The sequence below is a fragment of the Oratosquilla oratoria genome, chromosome 27 (genome assembly GCF_046742065.1).
Source record: "Oratosquilla oratoria isolate Oo_2021 chromosome 27, ASM4674206v1, whole genome shotgun sequence".
Taxonomy (NCBI): Eukaryota; Metazoa; Arthropoda; class Malacostraca; order Stomatopoda; family Squillidae; genus Oratosquilla; species Oratosquilla oratoria.
In genome coordinates, this window is record NC_134803.1 from 36,135,097 (window position 1) to 36,153,367 (window position 18,271).

The following is an 18,271-nucleotide window of genomic DNA, read 5'->3' on the forward strand; positions in this document are numbered from 1 at the left end:
GAGAGAGGCGACTTACTGACTATCTACAGAATCATGAAGGGCACAAATACTCGATAGAGAGGACTTGTTAAACTGGGACAAGAGAAACACAAGAGGACATGGAAAGAAAATCTAAAAACATAGTTATAGAAGAGATCTGAAGAAAAACAGTGATGGACACTTGGAACAAACTGGATGAAAAATAGTGTGCGCAAGAACTATTCTTGAGTTTAAGAGCAAACTGGACACTGCGAGATACAAAGGCGGGACACCACGGGCGTAGCTCCCTTTCCCATAATATACAACTAGGTAGAAACACTACCTTGTCAGTAATGAGTGTGTGTGGTCATGCAAAAGGAGCATTTTCAAGGGTGATGCTGTCTGGAGTACTTAACCCCTTCAATACGGGCCAAAATCTCGCGGGCAGCATTAGCTGCCAGACATGCGATGTTGCGTCATAATACTCATACATGCATACATACATACATATATCAAGGCTTTTTCCCACTTACAAGGGAGGTAGCCAAAAAGGAAAAGGCATAAAATCATTCCCACCCATTCCATCCCTGAATACACTCCACACCCCTCCACCCTCCCTCTTATCTTAGCACCTCCTGGATGACGGGTCATCCCTGCACCTTGTCCACTGCCCTGGGTCAGAAGCAGTGTCACAAGACACAGCACATCCACAGCAAGGCCGCTTCATTAAATCGGCAACCCCCCTCTCCGTACCCCCATGCATAAAAGGAGAAGACGGGGAGAAATCCCTTCGAGCTGCGTCAAATTCTGCTCACACATACTACCTCACCCCCCATCCCCCCGCCCATTCCACCCCATGCATCACAACATCATCCATATACAACCATTCTCCATTCACCCGTCTTCTGTCCTCTCCCGTCCTTCCTCAACAGACATTCCCCTCTTCCCCAAAGCCCCCTTCACCCCATCCATCCACCTGATCCTAGGACGTCCCCTCATGTTCACTCCCTCCACATCTGCCTTCCATACCTCTTTTACTAGTCTTTCTTCACTCATTCTTTCCATGTGTCCAAACCATCCTAATATTCTTTCATCAACCCCATCTCCCAACTCCCTTTCCACCCCTGTTCTCCTCCTCACCTCCTCATTTCTCACTCTATCTAGCCTAGTAACCCCCATCATACTTCTCAGACACCTCATCTCAAACACATTCAAACTCCTCCTCTCTTTTTCTCTTATGTTCCATGTTTCTGCCCCATACAGTGCTGTTGGCACAATCACTCCTTCATACAGTCTTCTCTTAGCATCCATTCCCAAATGTCTATTCCTCATTACACTCTTTAATCCACCAAGGCATTTACTCGCTTCTCTCAATCTACATTCTACCTCCACCTTCACTCCACCTTTTCCTGCCACATTTGCACCCAAATATCTAAAACTATTCACTTCCTCCAGTCGCTCTCCCTTAATGCTCACTTCCAGTCTACTGCCACTTTCACCCCTTGTACATCTCATCACCTTACTTTTACCCACATTTATCTTTAGCTTTCTTCTATCACATACTCTCCCAAACTCTGCCACCAACTTCCTCAATTGCATTATAAAAAATAAAGTTTTCGCTGTATTGCTCGTTCTCTTTCACCAGTGAATTTTGATAACCATAGAAAATATGATGAAGCCAGTTTACAGAGTATGGGGGTCATGCAGGTACAACTACAATATATATAATCAAGACACCTACATCGGCATCCTCGCGTACCCACTTGTTCCTCATGACGCCTACGTAGGCGTCATCATATCGAAGGGAGAAGAGTTCAAAACATCCAGTGGTCAGTTTTTGGACTGTTAAAATTTTTAGTTTACTCCCCTTAGAGTTGGCATTATCCAGGATAGAAATCTATAAAGTATATCATTGTGGAAGGGGTTAAGTACATCAGTATGCATTTATCGAAATAATTGAGCAATAATTTTTTTTCTCTTCTTCCTCGTCTTCCTGTTCTTCTTCTTTCTCCTATTCTTCCTCTTCTTATTTTTATTCTTCTCCTTCCTCTTCCTCCCCTTCTTATTCTTATTCTCCTTCTTCCTCCTCTTCCCCTTCTTATTCTTCTTCTTCCTCTTCTTCATCTTCCTTTTCTTCTTCCTCTCCTTCTTTTTTTCTCTTCTTCTGTAAATGGTAGAGTAAAAATTATCTGTGCCAACTTTTATATGGAAACAATTGAAACCCCCCCCCCAAATTTATATATATATATATATATATATGAATATTTTATGTCTTTTATTTTTGTTATATCATAGTAACTAATAAAAACTGATCTGTTGATTTTCCTTTTGGAAACTAGAAGTTTTATAAAGATTATATTGTGAACTTGTTACTTTGCAACTAAAAGTTACACCATACTGGATTTTTCTTTGTGAATACCCAAATTTCATAAAGAAAAAGTCTCATAATTGTATTGCTAAAAGTTTCAGTTTAATCCTAAGAGATATGATTCATCAACACAATGTAGAAAAAAGGATAAGTATTCTATGAAAGAAAGTTATATGGAGAAAGAAGTTTGAGTTATAAGTATAGATGCCACAAAAATACTGGTACCAAGATATTGAGCCTTTAAGGAGAACAAATTGTCACACTGTATAAAAAAAATGATATTAACAATATAAATGAAAAATGCATAGATACTGATGAATTAAATATCATAAATGAAGTCCAGTACTTGTGATATTTTTCACATTTACATTACTATATCCCAAATTTTGTATTTGCTTTTAGCAGGGTATTACTCCTGTGGCATTACAGAAACAGTGATTCATGTTGGAGTTTTGTTTCACTAGGGATGAGCCACTTTCGAACATTCAACACAGTCCCTAGTTACATAATGATCTACACTAAAAAGGAAAAAAGAAAAATGTCAACAGCAACACTTGAGCAATACACAATGAATTGTTACTTCATGTTTCTTGCCTCACATCTCACCGTCAGTATAGGTTGACAGATATACTTTATGCCCTTCTAAAATTTTATATAAATAAGAAAAACATATGTAAACGTCAAATAAAATAATACAGTACTACCTCTCATTAACGGACTAAAAGGAAGGTAACAGTGTCCATTGATGTGAATAATCCATTGATTTGGAGTGGTTTTTCAGTGGCATAGTGATTGCACAGCACCAAAAACACCGAAAACACAGCTAATTAAAGTCCGTTAATGAGAGGTAGTACTGTAGTCCTATGCCATGACCCTCTTTTATACATATATACAAAAACGGGTCACCACGAGCATAGCTCCCCTTTCCGTATAATACAATACAACTAGTTAAATACATATATATATATATATATATACGGTATGTATATCAAATGAGACTGTACAACACTCCTTATTTCACCAGTGTGTTGTGCATACTTCAAAGGATTTTTCCACAAGATTTTACAAAATTGTCAAAAATAAACTTTTAGTATACCAATGTCCTTAGCCAGTGTTTTTCAACCTTTTTCACCCCATTTCCCCTTCATGAATTTTCAATACTCATGCACCTCCCTGTCATTTTTTCTCCCAAATCCCACCCCACCAACAAAGGTGAAAAAAAAATATATAATGATAAAGAGAAACCTTTTGCCTTATTACAAAATTGACAGTCACAATTATCTTGTATTTTTTTCTGCCAGGAGAATATGATGGACTTCTGCTTCTATTTCTTCTTCTTGATTTCTCACATTATATAGAAATGTAATTTGTAACAGCAGGCCATGACTCACTCCCCCCCCCCCCCACTAAATTCTTGTCATGGCCCCTAGGTTGAGAACCACTAGATTAAGCATTATAAAGGAAATTTGAAACAATTTACAAGAAGTGGCCTTGTATCTTCATATGTACCTGTTGCATGAGAAGCACTGGTAGGTTCAAGAATCTGAAAATTAAGTGCTGTTCTCCTGGTTTTGTTGCAGATTTTACTCGTAATTTCTTGTTGGAATTGCACAAAGTATCGCCAGAAACTGGTTTGGGTAGCCTGACAAGGGACGTGTATAATCGAGCCTTAGCCAACTACCACAGCTGGAGTATACGTCAGACAGTCAAAGTTGCAACATTGGTCATGTCTACTAAGGAAGTCTTCGTTGATCAGGTGGGAAATCTGTATTTTTTCTGGTTCTGAAAATGCTTGTTGTAAAAAAGAAAGTTCATGCCATGTTGATTGGTTTAGTATGTGAGGTAAATTCTTGCTTAGGAATTAAGATTAGATATTTACTGAATTTTTAAGGTAATTGTCCTTATTGATCAGGTCTGAACAGTACAGTAATTTATTTCAATATCAGACAAAGTATTTCTTGCCTAGTTGATTAGAATAATTGTGAAATATATTCTGTCTAGTTGAGAGTAATTGTGAAATATATCCTGTATATATTGATGTATAAGATGGCCTTAAAGAGATCTCCCCAAAATAGATGATTCACCAATACTCCAGGTGTAATAATAATTGTTTCCCAAGTTCATTGACAGAAAACCCATAGCCACACAGTTACTGGTAATGGTTTTTTTTTTAACTCGCCCACAGAAATATTGTATTGAGAAGGTTGGGTGGGTGTCTTGTGAACCTTGCCAAAAACCAACATTTTAGCTTTAAATTTTGGGATGTTATCTTGTATGATCAATTGCCTTATACATTGACTTGTACAGTGATAGGAACAATTAAATTTGCCACCTTTTGCTTTTGTATTTAGATATAGTTCATTTCCATGTTTTATCTTCGTATATTTATTTTATTTTGTAATTATAGATCATTTCCTTATTCTATCATGGTATATTTATTTTCTTTCGTATTTATAGCTTATCTCCATTTTTTATCTTGGTATATTTATTTTCACAGCTCACTGGTGGTGATGAGAAAGTTAAGAAGCATTTCGAGAGCATTGTCTTGGAAGCTGTTGAAGTCATGGGTTCAGTGTACAATGCAACACAAAAGTTGTATGAGGAATATGATCTCTTGGATCTTCCTTAAATCATGCATGAAACATTGGACCTTCTTTAGTACTAATATCAAAGAGTTACTAACAGATGCAGTAGTCAAGGCCATAGATAATAGAGTTGAAATAGAAAGTAGATATATTGTTATGAGTATATGTATTTTCATCTGAGGACATAAGGAACAGTTGAATGTAAACATAATCGTGAATATTAGCAGGTCAGAAGTATGGGTACATGAAATCCTATTTTTAATTGCAAATCATTGTTGCAAAGATGTTAGTGATATTTATTTGGTTGTATACCTTCCAAAAGATAGATCTGATTGTATGTAAGCAACATGTAAATGACTTTGTAGTTCCTTTGGCCATTATTTTCACTCTTTTTAAACAACCAATGCTAGACAAACCCCTTCTACAGGTTTTATGCTGACTATTGCCAGATTATAATGCTAAACTGAGAAGAGGAACCAGGGTTGAACAAGGTAATTTTCAGACTAGCCAGAATTATTCAAGCCAACTCTTCTAAACCAAATAGAATAATCTGGCAGAAGACTAGATAAAACAAGTAAATGGGTCACTGAGCATGAAGGGTTAAGAGTCCTATTATAGCTTAGTGTTTGCATTCACAAGAATGTTTAGTCTTTAATCTTGCTTGGTAAACATGGAGACTTTTATGTTGATTTGATCTGAATTGTTTTTTTTTTTTTTCGGTTGTTCATATTATCATATTGGTAATCTTGTTACATGTATATCTAGTTATGGACAGTTTTTGTTATATAGGCAATCTCATAGCATATTAAAAACAATCTATCATAAGTATAGTTTTCTTTAGATTGGAAGATGTACATATGTCATATAACCATAATATTTCATATTTGAACACGTGTGAAATGTTCTGATTGTGCATCTGTGATTGATAATTAATTTCTACAGGCATTCATTGTTTAGTCTGTAAATCAGTTAGTGAAACCATGAGTTAAAAAAAAAAGTCATGTCACCATGAGTTAAGAAAAAAGTCATGTCAGTCATTAATTTTGCTCCAGTATTACCCATATTCTATGCATGGGCTTTGTAGTTTCATAAGTTCCTTTTATTTTCTTGATTTCACTTTGAAAAAATAATAATAATGCTTATTTCTTTATTAATTTTATGTTATTTAATTTTCATCGTTGATGGGTCTCCCAAATAAAGGTGAAGTTTCCTGATGTGGTATTGCCACATTGAATTATAAAGCAAATTCAGACGTCAAAATATTTTGTTGGAGTTGTTGACATGGTGTGAAGTCTTGTCATTTTATAGTGTAAGACTTTTTTGTAAATAGCTGGATAGAAACTTGAAAAATAATTGATTATGATGGTATTCAGAAAAAAGCTAAACTGTTTAGGATAAGTGTGCAAAAGGAAAACTGATTTATAATTTCTTTTTTATTAATTTATTTTTTCTTGGTCAATTTATGTGATAAAACACTGAATACAGCAATTCATTTTTGCACTATATTTTGGCCTCTTATTGTTGTAGGCTTGACTTCTTTTGTTGTTCCAATTATTGCCATGGTATTCAAGTACTGGCTGTATATTTGGTCATACAACTCAGCCATTGGTTGCACATTACATATAATCACTTTTTTTTTTTTTTTTCCTCCTCCTCCTCCTCCTCCCAGAGGAAGCTTTTGTTCTTAGCAACCAATGGGGTCCATTTGTAGGCTTTTGCTTTTCTTGCTTGGAGATTTGAAACATTTGGTGCTGAACAACAGGATGTTTCTAATACTATTTGTGACAGGTGTCATTTCCTGTGTTACAGTGGGAAGTTTCCTTGGCTTAGTCACATGGTCAGATGGCAGTTAGAATATAATGTTACCAAAGTGCAACCTCCCTTACATGGGAAGCCATTGGTACAGCAAGTGCAACAGAAGAGTTAAAGAAGACGGGATATTGCACATTACCAGTGACATGAGAAATGTGCACTCTTATAGAGTGGATTATTTAGAGAAAACAGGTACTAAATTCATCCATTTGCAGACTTCCTGACTCCCCACATTGAAGATAGCTATTTTTAACACGAGGAAAAGCACTCTAGTGGACAACCACACAGGCGCGGATCCAGGAATGTTATTTGGGGGGGGGCGAACCAATAACCGATACTTGAAACACGCCAATATTTTAACCCCAAGAATAATGCTGTTGGCTTGGAGATTGGTCCAGAAACCTAAGTCTGTTTTGCTCGTAATTGTATGTAAAATCGTATATAATTCACAAATATAATTAAAATCATAAATTCACACTAAAAAGTGTTTATCCAAGGAGAATCAATCTCGAGATGAGTGTACCATACTCGGGGCATTGGGGGGGGCCCGGGCCCCCTGGGCGACCTCCCCCCTTGTATCCGCGCCTGCAACCAAAGGATCTAAACCAGCCCTTCTTAAACCATCACCCATATGGAGTGATGGTTCTTGCCCACCATCTGTACAAAATTGTTTATTATGCTCCTCTCCATGCACTAAATAGAAAGCTCATAAAGTTCTGTTACCACATTTCCTTGCTGCAGTTCGTTTGGGTCTACCCTTTTATGTACATTGTCTCACCTGGCATCATCTTTTCCCAAAACATCTTCGTTTTCTTATTGGTTTTAGTTCCGTAGTCTACTTTCTTTGTATCCTATCCAGCTTCAGGAACTTTGAGGATATTTTTCTTTCTTTTTTCTTATATTGTTAATTAACTTCCAAGGTAGGCATGTCAACCTGCCTCTCAGACCCCTGGTCAGACTTCCAGGTCTTGAACCCCTCCCATATCCTTATTAAAATTGAGTTAACATTGGGATGAGGGTCTGCCTGGAGTTCCTGCCATTTAACTGTTTTTCATAACACATTTACTCACCACACCTCTGCATCACTTTCAATGTGTCTGTTGCCCTAGATATCTTATAAGAGACTGTCAGCCCCCAGGTTACCAATAACAGCCACCAGATTGGCCCATAATTCATTCAGAGAATAAATATTATATTATGTGGGTACGACTTGGGTGGGGTAGTAAGTAATGAGATGTTCCATGTTTTCTATATGGTGGTTGCATCTAGGACAGTTTCTGTGGCTAGGTTTATTCTATGTTGATATTTTTTAGTGCTGGATGGTGACTTAAATGTCATGTAAGTGTGGTTCTTGTTTCACTCTTTTCCAGTGGTTATTCTTGAAGTGTTTGTTTTCTTATGAGAATGTAAGATCTTTGTATGGATGTGTTGTGTGTTGCAAATGCTTGCTTAAGTATAATGCCACTTCTTTTTTCAGTTCATTGTGTGATTTAATGGGATGGGTGGGTAGGGGTGAAGGATCTTGTGGCGACAGCACTGTATGGGGCAGAAATATGGAACATAAGAGAGGAAGAGTTTCAATGTGAGATGAAATGCCTGAGAAGTATGGTAAGGGTTACTAGGCTGGATACAGAAACAAAGGAGAGCAGGGGTGGAAAAGGAGTTGGGAGATAGGGTTGATGAGAGAGTAATGGGATGGTTTGGACACATGGAAGAATGAATGAAGAAAGATTAGTAAAAATGTGGAAATCAGAGGTGGATGGAGTGAACATGAGGGGGTGACAAAGAATGAGATGGATGGATGGATGGAGTAAAAGGGGCGTTAGGAAAGGGGAATATCTGTTGAGGAAGGTAGAGGTGAGTGGAAAATGGTTGTATATGGAAGATATTGTGATATATGGGAGTGGGTGGGTGGGGGGAGTTACAAAGTATGTGTGAATGATATTCTGATGCAGCCTAAAGGGATTTATCCCCATCTTTTTCTGTATGATGGGACTGAAAGGGGGTTGCCAATTAAATGAAGCAGCCTTACTATGGATGTGCTGTGTCTTGCTGCATTGCCTCTAACCCAAGGCAGTGGGTGAAGTGCAAGGATTACCCATCATCCAGGAGGAACTAAGAAAAGAGGGAGGGAGAGGTGGTGAATGGGAGTGGAGTATGTGGGGATTAAATGGGTGGTAGTGGATTTATGCCTTTGGCTTTAGCTACCTCCCTTATAAGGGGGAAAAAGCCCTTGGTATTTGTGTGTGTATTATTATTATCATTATTATTATTATTATTATTTCACTTTGGCTACCTTCCTTGTAAAGGGGAAAAAGCCGTTGGTATATATATTATTATATCGATAGGGCCATACAGTAGTCCAGTGGATACAGTGTTGAACTTGTGAGCAGGTGGTCCTGAGTTTGATTCCTGGGACCTGCTGCATGCTTCTAGTGTTGGTTCCTGATAGCCCTGGCCAGGTGGAGAGGCAACCCAAACACTGGCCAAAAAATAATAATAATAATAATAATATAATAATAAAAATAAATGGTGTCCCACAATGGACTGGGGTTGGCCCCCCAGGGGTGTCTCACTCACCACTTCATGGGAGTGGGATGGCGAGTTTGAGTTTGCTATTATCATTATATTAGTAATAATAGTAATACAAGTACTGAACCTCCCACCTTTGTTTTGCTACTGTAAATGTAGTTTTTTTTTAGCCATCCAAGTTTGGCCTTGAAGTAAAAGCAATAAATTATTTTTTTACGGGATGAACTTGAAAAATCAGTAGGGCACGGGGTTTCTTTGTTTTACCAGCACATTGTAATTTTATGGGGGGGGGGATCTGTGGGTATTTCCTGTCAAGAAATACAAAAATGGTGTTCTGTATGTACAGTATGTGGATTTGTAGTGCATAATTTCTCTAGAAGGAGTCCAGCCTCTTGTTTTTCTTTTATTACCCCACTGAAAGGATGTGTCAGAGAGCTATTGCAAGGCTAAGAATTTGACAATTGGCTCAAATGAAAACACAAGTATGTGTTTTTACAGAATGGGAATGGAAAGAGGCTAATCATAGTTTTTTACTTTTTATATATTAAATATAAGGCAAATCTAAAACCCGTTTTTTCTGTTAATCATGCAAAATATATATATATAGTAGTAATTAATGGACATTCTAAGGTTGTAGTGTAGCGATTCCTTACTTCTTTCTGTATGGAAATGACCATTATCCAGATAACTTGTTACTTGGCTCCTTTGTGTACACAAGCACAAGTTGTGAAAGTGCTAATGTTTAGAATCGGATTTGATTTCTCCAGTCCTGAAGATACTGGTTGAAAAATAGAAATAAATAAAGATAAGAGAAATAACAGAAAATTGTGAAGTGATAACTTCTGTCTGAGGTTCAGCCATGGAATATTTAATCAATAATTGATATTCAAATTAAACCCCTATCTATCTTTGACACCTGTGCCACTTGATTGGTGAGATAAACCTAGTATGTGACTTCACATAGATAAAAAGAATTATGTATTGACATACAATGTGACAACTAGTGAAAAGAAGTCATGTGAACTTAGAACTTACGAATCTTGGTAACCCAAACCTCCCTTCTGTAGGATCCACTTTTCATCTACGTTAGGATATCTGTTATGTTTTCTGTTAATTCCAGTAGTCAAAGATAGAGGCCAGTATATCAAGCATGTACTCCATGCAAGTTTGTGCTCACCCCATCCCCTCATCCTCTGGCCATTTCTAATCCCCACAATATATGTCTTCCAGTACCATCCCTTCTATTTCTCAATGTATCAACTGGCTGCCTCCCTCTCATTCATCCCTTCATTCTACACTTTACAATTCTTATTAGATTCATATTCAATATCCAAACCACCATACTTTGCCATATATTCACACCAGGGCTGCTTCTCTGATGTCTGTTTCTAATTACAAAGAATCTAAAGTATCTCTTAGTAACAGTGCTTTATTGTCCAGAAGGATAAAAGCATTCACGAACTGTCAACAATAACCATATCCCTCCTCCAGGCTGCCTCACACATGACCAAGCACATATTTCCCATGTTCAGTTCTGGCAGCACACAAATATGACCACAGCATGACTAGGGTAGACCTTTGGCTATAGCTTGAAAGGATAATCATTTTCCAGTGTCATAATTCATAAATACAACATCAAGTCTGGCTTCACATTGTCAGTAAAATGTCTAGCCTTCATTTTTTTCACAATTTCAGTCACAAGTTCTTAAATGGTCCCAATGCTACTACCTTTTTATCATTACTCACACATCCTGTATCTGGTATGAATTTGCTTTCCGGGAACACAATTATCTTTATCATTGTAGTAATTAATGTTCTTACTCGACAGAATCTGTTATTGTGTCAAAGGGGTTCATTTGAATATCAATTACGGATGACTACAGTTATGTTGTACTTCAAATTGCTTCTAACTATAGATGGAGTGCATTTTTTTTTTTTTTTTCTTTTTTTTTTGTGCGCCTGTGAAATTGAAACATTCCTTGTATGGAGAATTTTGTTAAGAAGCACTAATTTATTTTGCATGTGTATAAATGTGTTGTATAAGTTTAGATTTCTTATATGATAATGAATTTAAGTTTAAAAATAATAAACTATGATAAATTTCTTGTTAAGGTTAATTCAAAAGAGGAAAAATTGATGGCTTTGAATTATTAGCAAGCTTCTTTAACATGTTAGTGGATTATTGAACTTAGATGCAATACACATGTCACAGCACACAACTGAGATGCAAAATGGTTGAATTGTTGGACCTATATGTTTTTCTCTCTCTATCCCTCCCTCTCTCTCTCTTTTTTTACAAATTTGCATGTTAGTGATAGAATTCCACCCTCCTTTAAAGGTTAGGGCTTTGTTAGATAAGGACTTAAACTGAATATGATGAAATATTATGTTTTTTAAGGTGATCACATTTCTGTAATGAATTAAAACTTGATTAGGGCTTACACATTGGGTTTACAAAGACCACAATCTATTTTAAATAAAGATGGATAACCAAATTAAAGCACACATGAAAAAAGACATACTCACCCACTCCTCCCCAGCACCTCATGGGTGAAGGGTGGATGAGTGGTTCTTTAGGTGTGGGTGGGTGCTTTGACATGACCACTTTCCTTATTATAAGATTGTGGCCTTCATATTGTATACTAAGTAGACAAGAAATAATGGCTTCAATTACTTCCATTGTTCTTCTAACCCTATTATTTCACACCTACCCATATGCCTTTACAACTACAATTTACAGACATTCCCTCTAAAGCAATTACCTTCAAATGTCTCCTTTTCCATCATATTATGGAAATATACATGCACTCCTCCAGTTCTCTGTCTTGTTTCCCTCCCATAGGCACACATTAAACATTCTTATTAGGAGTTTGGGAAAGTGTACAAAAGAAGGAAGTTGATAAATGTGGGTAAAAGTAAGATAATGAGATGTACAAGGGGAGAGGATGGCAGCAAATTGGAAGTGAGTATTAAGGGAGAGAGACTGGAGGAAGTGGATAGCTTTAAAAACTTGGGCGTAAATGTGGCGGGAAAGGGAGGAGCAGGGGTTGAGGTTGAACGTAGATTGAGAAAAGCAAGTAAATGCCTTGGGGGATTAAAAAGTGTAATGAGAACTAGACATTTGGGAATGGATGCTAAGAGGAGATTGTATGAAGGAGTGATTGTGCCGACAGCACTGTATGTGTTAGAAACATGGCACATAAGAGAGGAAGATAGTTTAAATATGTCCGAGATGAAATGCCTGAGAAGTACAATAGGGATTACTAGGCTAGATAGAGTTAGAAACTAGGAGATTATGAGGAGAGTGGGGGTGGAAAGGGAGTTGGGAGATAGGGTTGATGGGTTCATGAAAGAGTGTTGGGATGGTTTGGGCATATAGAAAAAATGAGTGAAGAAAGATTAATAAAAAGGGTGTAGAAGGCAGAGGTGGAGAGAGTGAACATGAGGGGGTAATCAAGATGAGATGGATGGATGGGGGTAAAAGGGGCATTGGGAAAGAAGGGAATGTCTGTTCAGGAAGGAAAGGAGAAGACAGAAGATAGGAGTGAATAGAAAATAGTTGTGTATGGATGATCCTGTGATACATGGAAGGGAGTGGGTGGGGGATGGTGATTAGGAGTGGGTGTGAATGATATTTTGACGCAGTCCAAAGGGATTTCTCAGTCTTCTCTTTTTCAGCACGAGGGGACAGAGAGGGGGTGGGGGTCGCCAGTTAAATGAAGCAGCCTTGCAGTGGATGTGCTGTGTCTTGTGGTATTGCTTCTGACCCAGGGCAGTGGGTAAGATGCAGGGGTGACCTGTTATCTACAAGGAGCCAAGAAAAGAGGGAGGGAGGGTGGATGGGAGTGGATTTATGCCTTTGACTTTGGTTACCTCCCTTGTAAAGGGGAAAAAGCCATTGGTATATGCATGTACTAGCTAGTCCACCATAACTGTCCCTCCCTTTGTCAGACACACTATATGACCCTCATCTGACTCGTGTGCCTTAACAGATTTCTTAATTTTCAATGTTTTCTGTATCTCGTCTTTTCCCAAAGCCCTATGATTTTCTTCTCCCATCAATCATTTTCTTAGCATCTTCCACTGCTTCAATCAATCAATCCCTAACCTCCACATTCAGTAGAATCATTTGCACTTTTTTATTTATTTTATTTTTTATTTTTTTATTTTTTTACTTGACTCCATCCCTCTCTTCATTTACTTCCAAAGCATATTCTTATTCTTTGATATGTGAAAATTCTACCCCAGTTTACTCACTTTATATCTGTTCTTCACTTTGCCCCCCTCACCCTGCATTTTGCTTATCTTCTTTCTGTACCTCTTGTATGTTTCTAGTTCTGCTATTGCAACTGTTACCTTAAAACAACCTACCAGAAAGACAAGAACATGACAATTTGTTCCTGTTCACAAACTAAAAACTACTTACAGAACACAAATACTATATAGAATATGGATGAAAAGAGAAAACACAATAAAACAAGCTCTACAGTAAGATGTCAAGAAAAACAAAAAGAATCCTTCTGGAGATGTCAATATAAAGACTATAACTCTGCATCTACATCTTGCAGCCAATCCTCGTGAGCTCTTTTCTTTCACTGCCTTTACCTCTTCATTCCCGCCATTCACTGCCATTCCTTCCGTTTCCTCCTATCCTCATTTCATATGCTGTATGGGAAGACCCTGCTCTTTCCCTTGAAAACATTTATATCCAGAAGTGTATCCACTCGCAAAAACCCATATCTCCCACTATCATTGTCACACATAATTGTGAAGACCTAATTTTTACAAAAATGTGATATACCTTAAAAATGCTTCTAAGTCAAGGAGATCTGTTACAGGAAGGAACTATAATAGTTGACTGGGGAACAATGGAATTAGTTATGTTTGTTCATAATGATGCCAAATCACTTTTGCCCACAAATATTTCATTGGATGGTACATAACATAGACAAGTTTTTGGCAGTCCACAGAACCTTGATGTCTGTTCAAAGACATGACAGCCCACAGGAAATGGTGAGCTGCTTTTACATTTTTAAAATGAACAAACTAGATTTTCCAGTGTTTGGCAGAGTAGCCAAAACTTCTGAAGAGGCCTGAAACATTTTTGATAAAGTTGGGGTTATTATCTAACCACCCAGCATTAAGAGACCTAAAGGATTATTTTGTAGAAGGTTTTAAATATAGGAGTGAATCAGATCAGCATTTCATTTGTTTTATGTATTTCTAGGTATCCAAAAGGCAAAGCCATTTAAGATATAGACAGTTCAGATGATGGACAGTAAAGTGATGTTAATTTCTGTGTTAACAAACTACACATGATATATAGTAGGAATGTCGGTGTAAATCTTATTTGTAGACAGGCTTTGTCAAATATGTTGTTTGAGAAACTTATTCTTGAACATTTGTAAATTTGGCTTTATTGGAAGCTACATTTTGAAATCTATTTTCTACATGCCAGAAATAATTTTGATTTTTAATTCATCAGTATTGATGATGATGTAAATTCACTTCACCACACTCGAGTAAATGTTGGAAGCTGCAAAACACAAATTAATCATTATTCCCATCTCAGATATGCTTTCAGTCATGCATTGGTAATGAACATTTTCATGTGCTTTAGTGTGTTTTACTGAAGCTGAATAGAAGGCAATCATATTTGACCCTGCTGCCTCAGTCCAAGATAAGTTCTAGTTTGGGCTGTAACCTCTATTGTGCCTTCACTTGCTTGTATGCCTACTGCACCCAAAAGTAGGGAAGCCCAAGCTGTGTGTACACAGAGGACAAGAGCTATGCAAGGCTGTGTAGATCTCAGACTGTCTGAGGGGGTTCGTAAAGACTGTGTGCTACTATGAAGGTAAAGATTGTACTAGTAAAGTTGATTAATTGAGGAGTTTGCATTGATGTGTGGGCCACTTTGGGTATGATAGCATTAGAAAATGCCAGACATAATACACAGTATAGCAAACCATAGTGTAATAGCCTAAGAATAAATATTTAGATGAGTTTTGGTCTTTTGTACTCCTCACCTTAGAATACTTAAACTCTAGTATTGAATGTTTGTTCTACAGTGGAAGTGTTGGATTATGTTCACCCTATCTTTAGGGTTCTGAAACAATAGATTTTCATGGCATGGTGTGACCTTAATTGTGGGAAAGTGCTCTTGATATGATAATATAATTGATGCACCAGCTAGTGGCTCCAATAATTGTTGAAACAAGTTTTGTATTTATCTAATTTAGTAGCTCGAAAATAACGATGGAAACATCACCCTAATTACCGTATATACTCGTCTATAGGTCGATCTCGTGTATAGGTCGACCCCCCATTTTTGGCAAAAAAAATCTGGAATTTTCCATATACCTCATGTATAGGTCGAGTGGTTTGTTTTTGTTTTTGGTGCTGTGAGCATTCCACTGCCTTAATGCTTTGAAGTAGCATGGCTTGCCTGGTATAGCAATTGATTATTATGGTTTTTTCACTTCATTAATTCTGATGTATTCTGGTTTATGTTTTTTCAAGTTCACTGATTTTAATATTTAATAAGTTTCACTGAAATTGCCATTTCAGCGGAGTGAAAAACTTGAACAGATTGCCAAGTACGGTAGATTACCAAGTACGGTATTCGGAATAAACTGGCTAGGCGTGTTTCGTTAGAAAAAAAAATTAACCAACACTCACAGTTAGTCTTGTAATCTCAACTGTGCGGATGATCAGGCTAATGATAATGTGGAGGAGAAAGATGATGTTGATGTTCCTATGGCTGATGAGGTTGATTCGTATGACGATACTCGACACAGAAGTGAGTGGGAGGAGCTGTTTGGTGGTGAAGATGACGACATCAAGGAAAACGATTTTGGTGGATTTCAGTTAAAATATTTAGGATTATACCATGTGTCACTGTAACAATAACAAGTTGGCAATACTGAACAGTTTGTTTTCGTGATGGTGAGATCCATGCATTGTTTTGGTAATGGTAACAATAACATATACCATGTAGAAAGCTAAATTTGGGTAAATTTTTAGTTTCGACCAAGGGCGCAACATAGCAATAAAAATTGATTATTAATTTTGTAGATTATAATGTATCAACGTAATATGCAATTTTGTGATCGGAAATAAAAAAACAAGAAAGATGCTAAAACATTTCGTAAGTAATGAAGTCGTGTCGGACGAATCAAGGGTCTATCTTAGATCTTGGGACGAATAGTACGTCATATTTGTTATGATACATGCCGACGACGAAGAAATGAGAAGTTGGCGGGCTTTTCAACCACTTAGCTTGCTGGCTATACAAAGTTCTTGCAGCTTGAAGGAATGCATGTATCTCCGCTCCATAACATTCCTTCAAGAAAATGTACCTGGCGAGGTACTGTCGGAAGCACCGAGGCCGTCAATTGACAGACAAGATGGCGTTCCGATCCTATGCTTGTGGCAAGGTCTTTTTCATTTTCACTTCCGCCCACAAAATTGCATATTACGTTGATACATTTTAATTTATAAAATTAATGATTAATTTTCTATTGCTATATTGCGCCCATGGTCGAAACTAAACTATAAATAAATAAATAAATAAATTTGAGAATATCACAGCATTTCATTATTTTTTTTAAACAATTATGGGTACTGTAATAGTATACATGATATAATAAGCTCGCCTGTGTTAAGAAATTTAACAAACAGGTAAAACCACAGTATGGGGTTACCGTATCTAGAAGGAATTTTACATGTTTTAGTACGTACCGTGTATTTTATGTACCCATTGTTTACTGGTAGTATTTAGTAGGTAAATATTTTGATTTCTGAACCTAAAGAAAAAGTAAGAGTTCTTCCTAGCCTTTCTTGTCATGTCTGGATTTCAACCTAACAAGATTATTACTTGTGTATAGGTCGACCCCTAGGTTTTGGCCTAAAAAAAAAAATCCTTAAGATTTCGACCTATAGACGAGTATATACGGTATTAGGGTTGTGACAATATGCTTTTTGAAATATGCTCATATGCTTTATGCGTGTTAAATATGCTTTATGCTTTTTAAATATGCTCTTTATGCTTTCTAAATATGCTTTATGCTATTTAGATATTATTTTATGCTTTAAGGTTAGCTTTATATGCTCAATAATATGCAGCTATTTTCTTTGTAATATGGCTAATTGAGATTTTTCATTTATCGTACATTTATATATTATGGAGGGTATGAAGTACTATGTCAAATTGTGATAGTTTATTCTGCATAGTGTAACAAAAAAACAGTGAAAAAATCTTTAAGAAAAATTTCAATTAGATAGCTTGTTATCTAGTAATTAACCTCAAAATCCTAGTAACAACTCTCACAATAATCAAATCTAGCATTCATTACATTTAATAATCATAACCTGTTTTAAATTGTCAAAAAGAAATCTACGTCTGTTGTCAGCTAATACAGTTTTGTACACTGAAAAAACTCTTTCTACATCACAAGTTACAACTGGTGCGAAGAGAAATGCAGTTAAATCAGAGCTGGAGAATTGTTTGATGAATTCATTTTTAGTATCCTTCAGTTTTCCAGATAAACTAGAGCTAATTTCTCTCACAGTTGGGAAACCTTGATTTTTCTTTAAAATTGACATCAACTTATAGAAATATAGTATTGTTGATCATACAATTTTTTAAGGTGTTCCTCAACTTCTTCGACCAAATGCACTGCCGATTCCAGAGGGAGACCTCGTGTTTCCAACTTCTCAATAGTTGTAGCGAACATTGTAAAGTTAGCTGATATAAAGGATAAGCTAATATTCACTTCGGCATTATTGAGAAGCTCTTGACATTCAACTATGCTTTGAGCCTCATTCGCATCAAGAGACATAACATTGCTCACTTTTTGAAAATGAGTGGAATGGTAATGTGCCGCTTCCAACCAAGTACCCCATCTAGTAACTACAGGCGAGGGTGGTAAAGGTATTCCAGGGCACATATCCTTGAAATTCTCGACTCCTCGGGGAGCTTTCAGGAACACGCTCTTTGCTGCGCTAATCAGCCGAT

At 36.9% G+C, this 18,271-nt stretch overlaps 1 protein-coding gene across 1 annotated transcript in view; it reads left to right on the forward strand.

Moving 5' to 3' along the window:
- Window positions 1–15,258, forward strand: part of LOC143039956 (ceramide-1-phosphate transfer protein) — a 30,884-nt gene extending 15,626 nt beyond the window's left edge. The window contains exons 4-5 of the mRNA XM_076210430.1: window positions 3,907–4,082; window positions 4,824–15,258. Of these exons, the coding sequence (XP_076066545.1) occupies window positions 3,907–4,082; window positions 4,824–4,955 (308 nt within the window). The 3' untranslated portion in view covers window positions 4,956–15,258. The remainder of the gene's footprint in view (window positions 1–3,906; window positions 4,083–4,823) is intronic.
- Window positions 15,259–18,271: the final 3,013 nt, after the last annotated feature.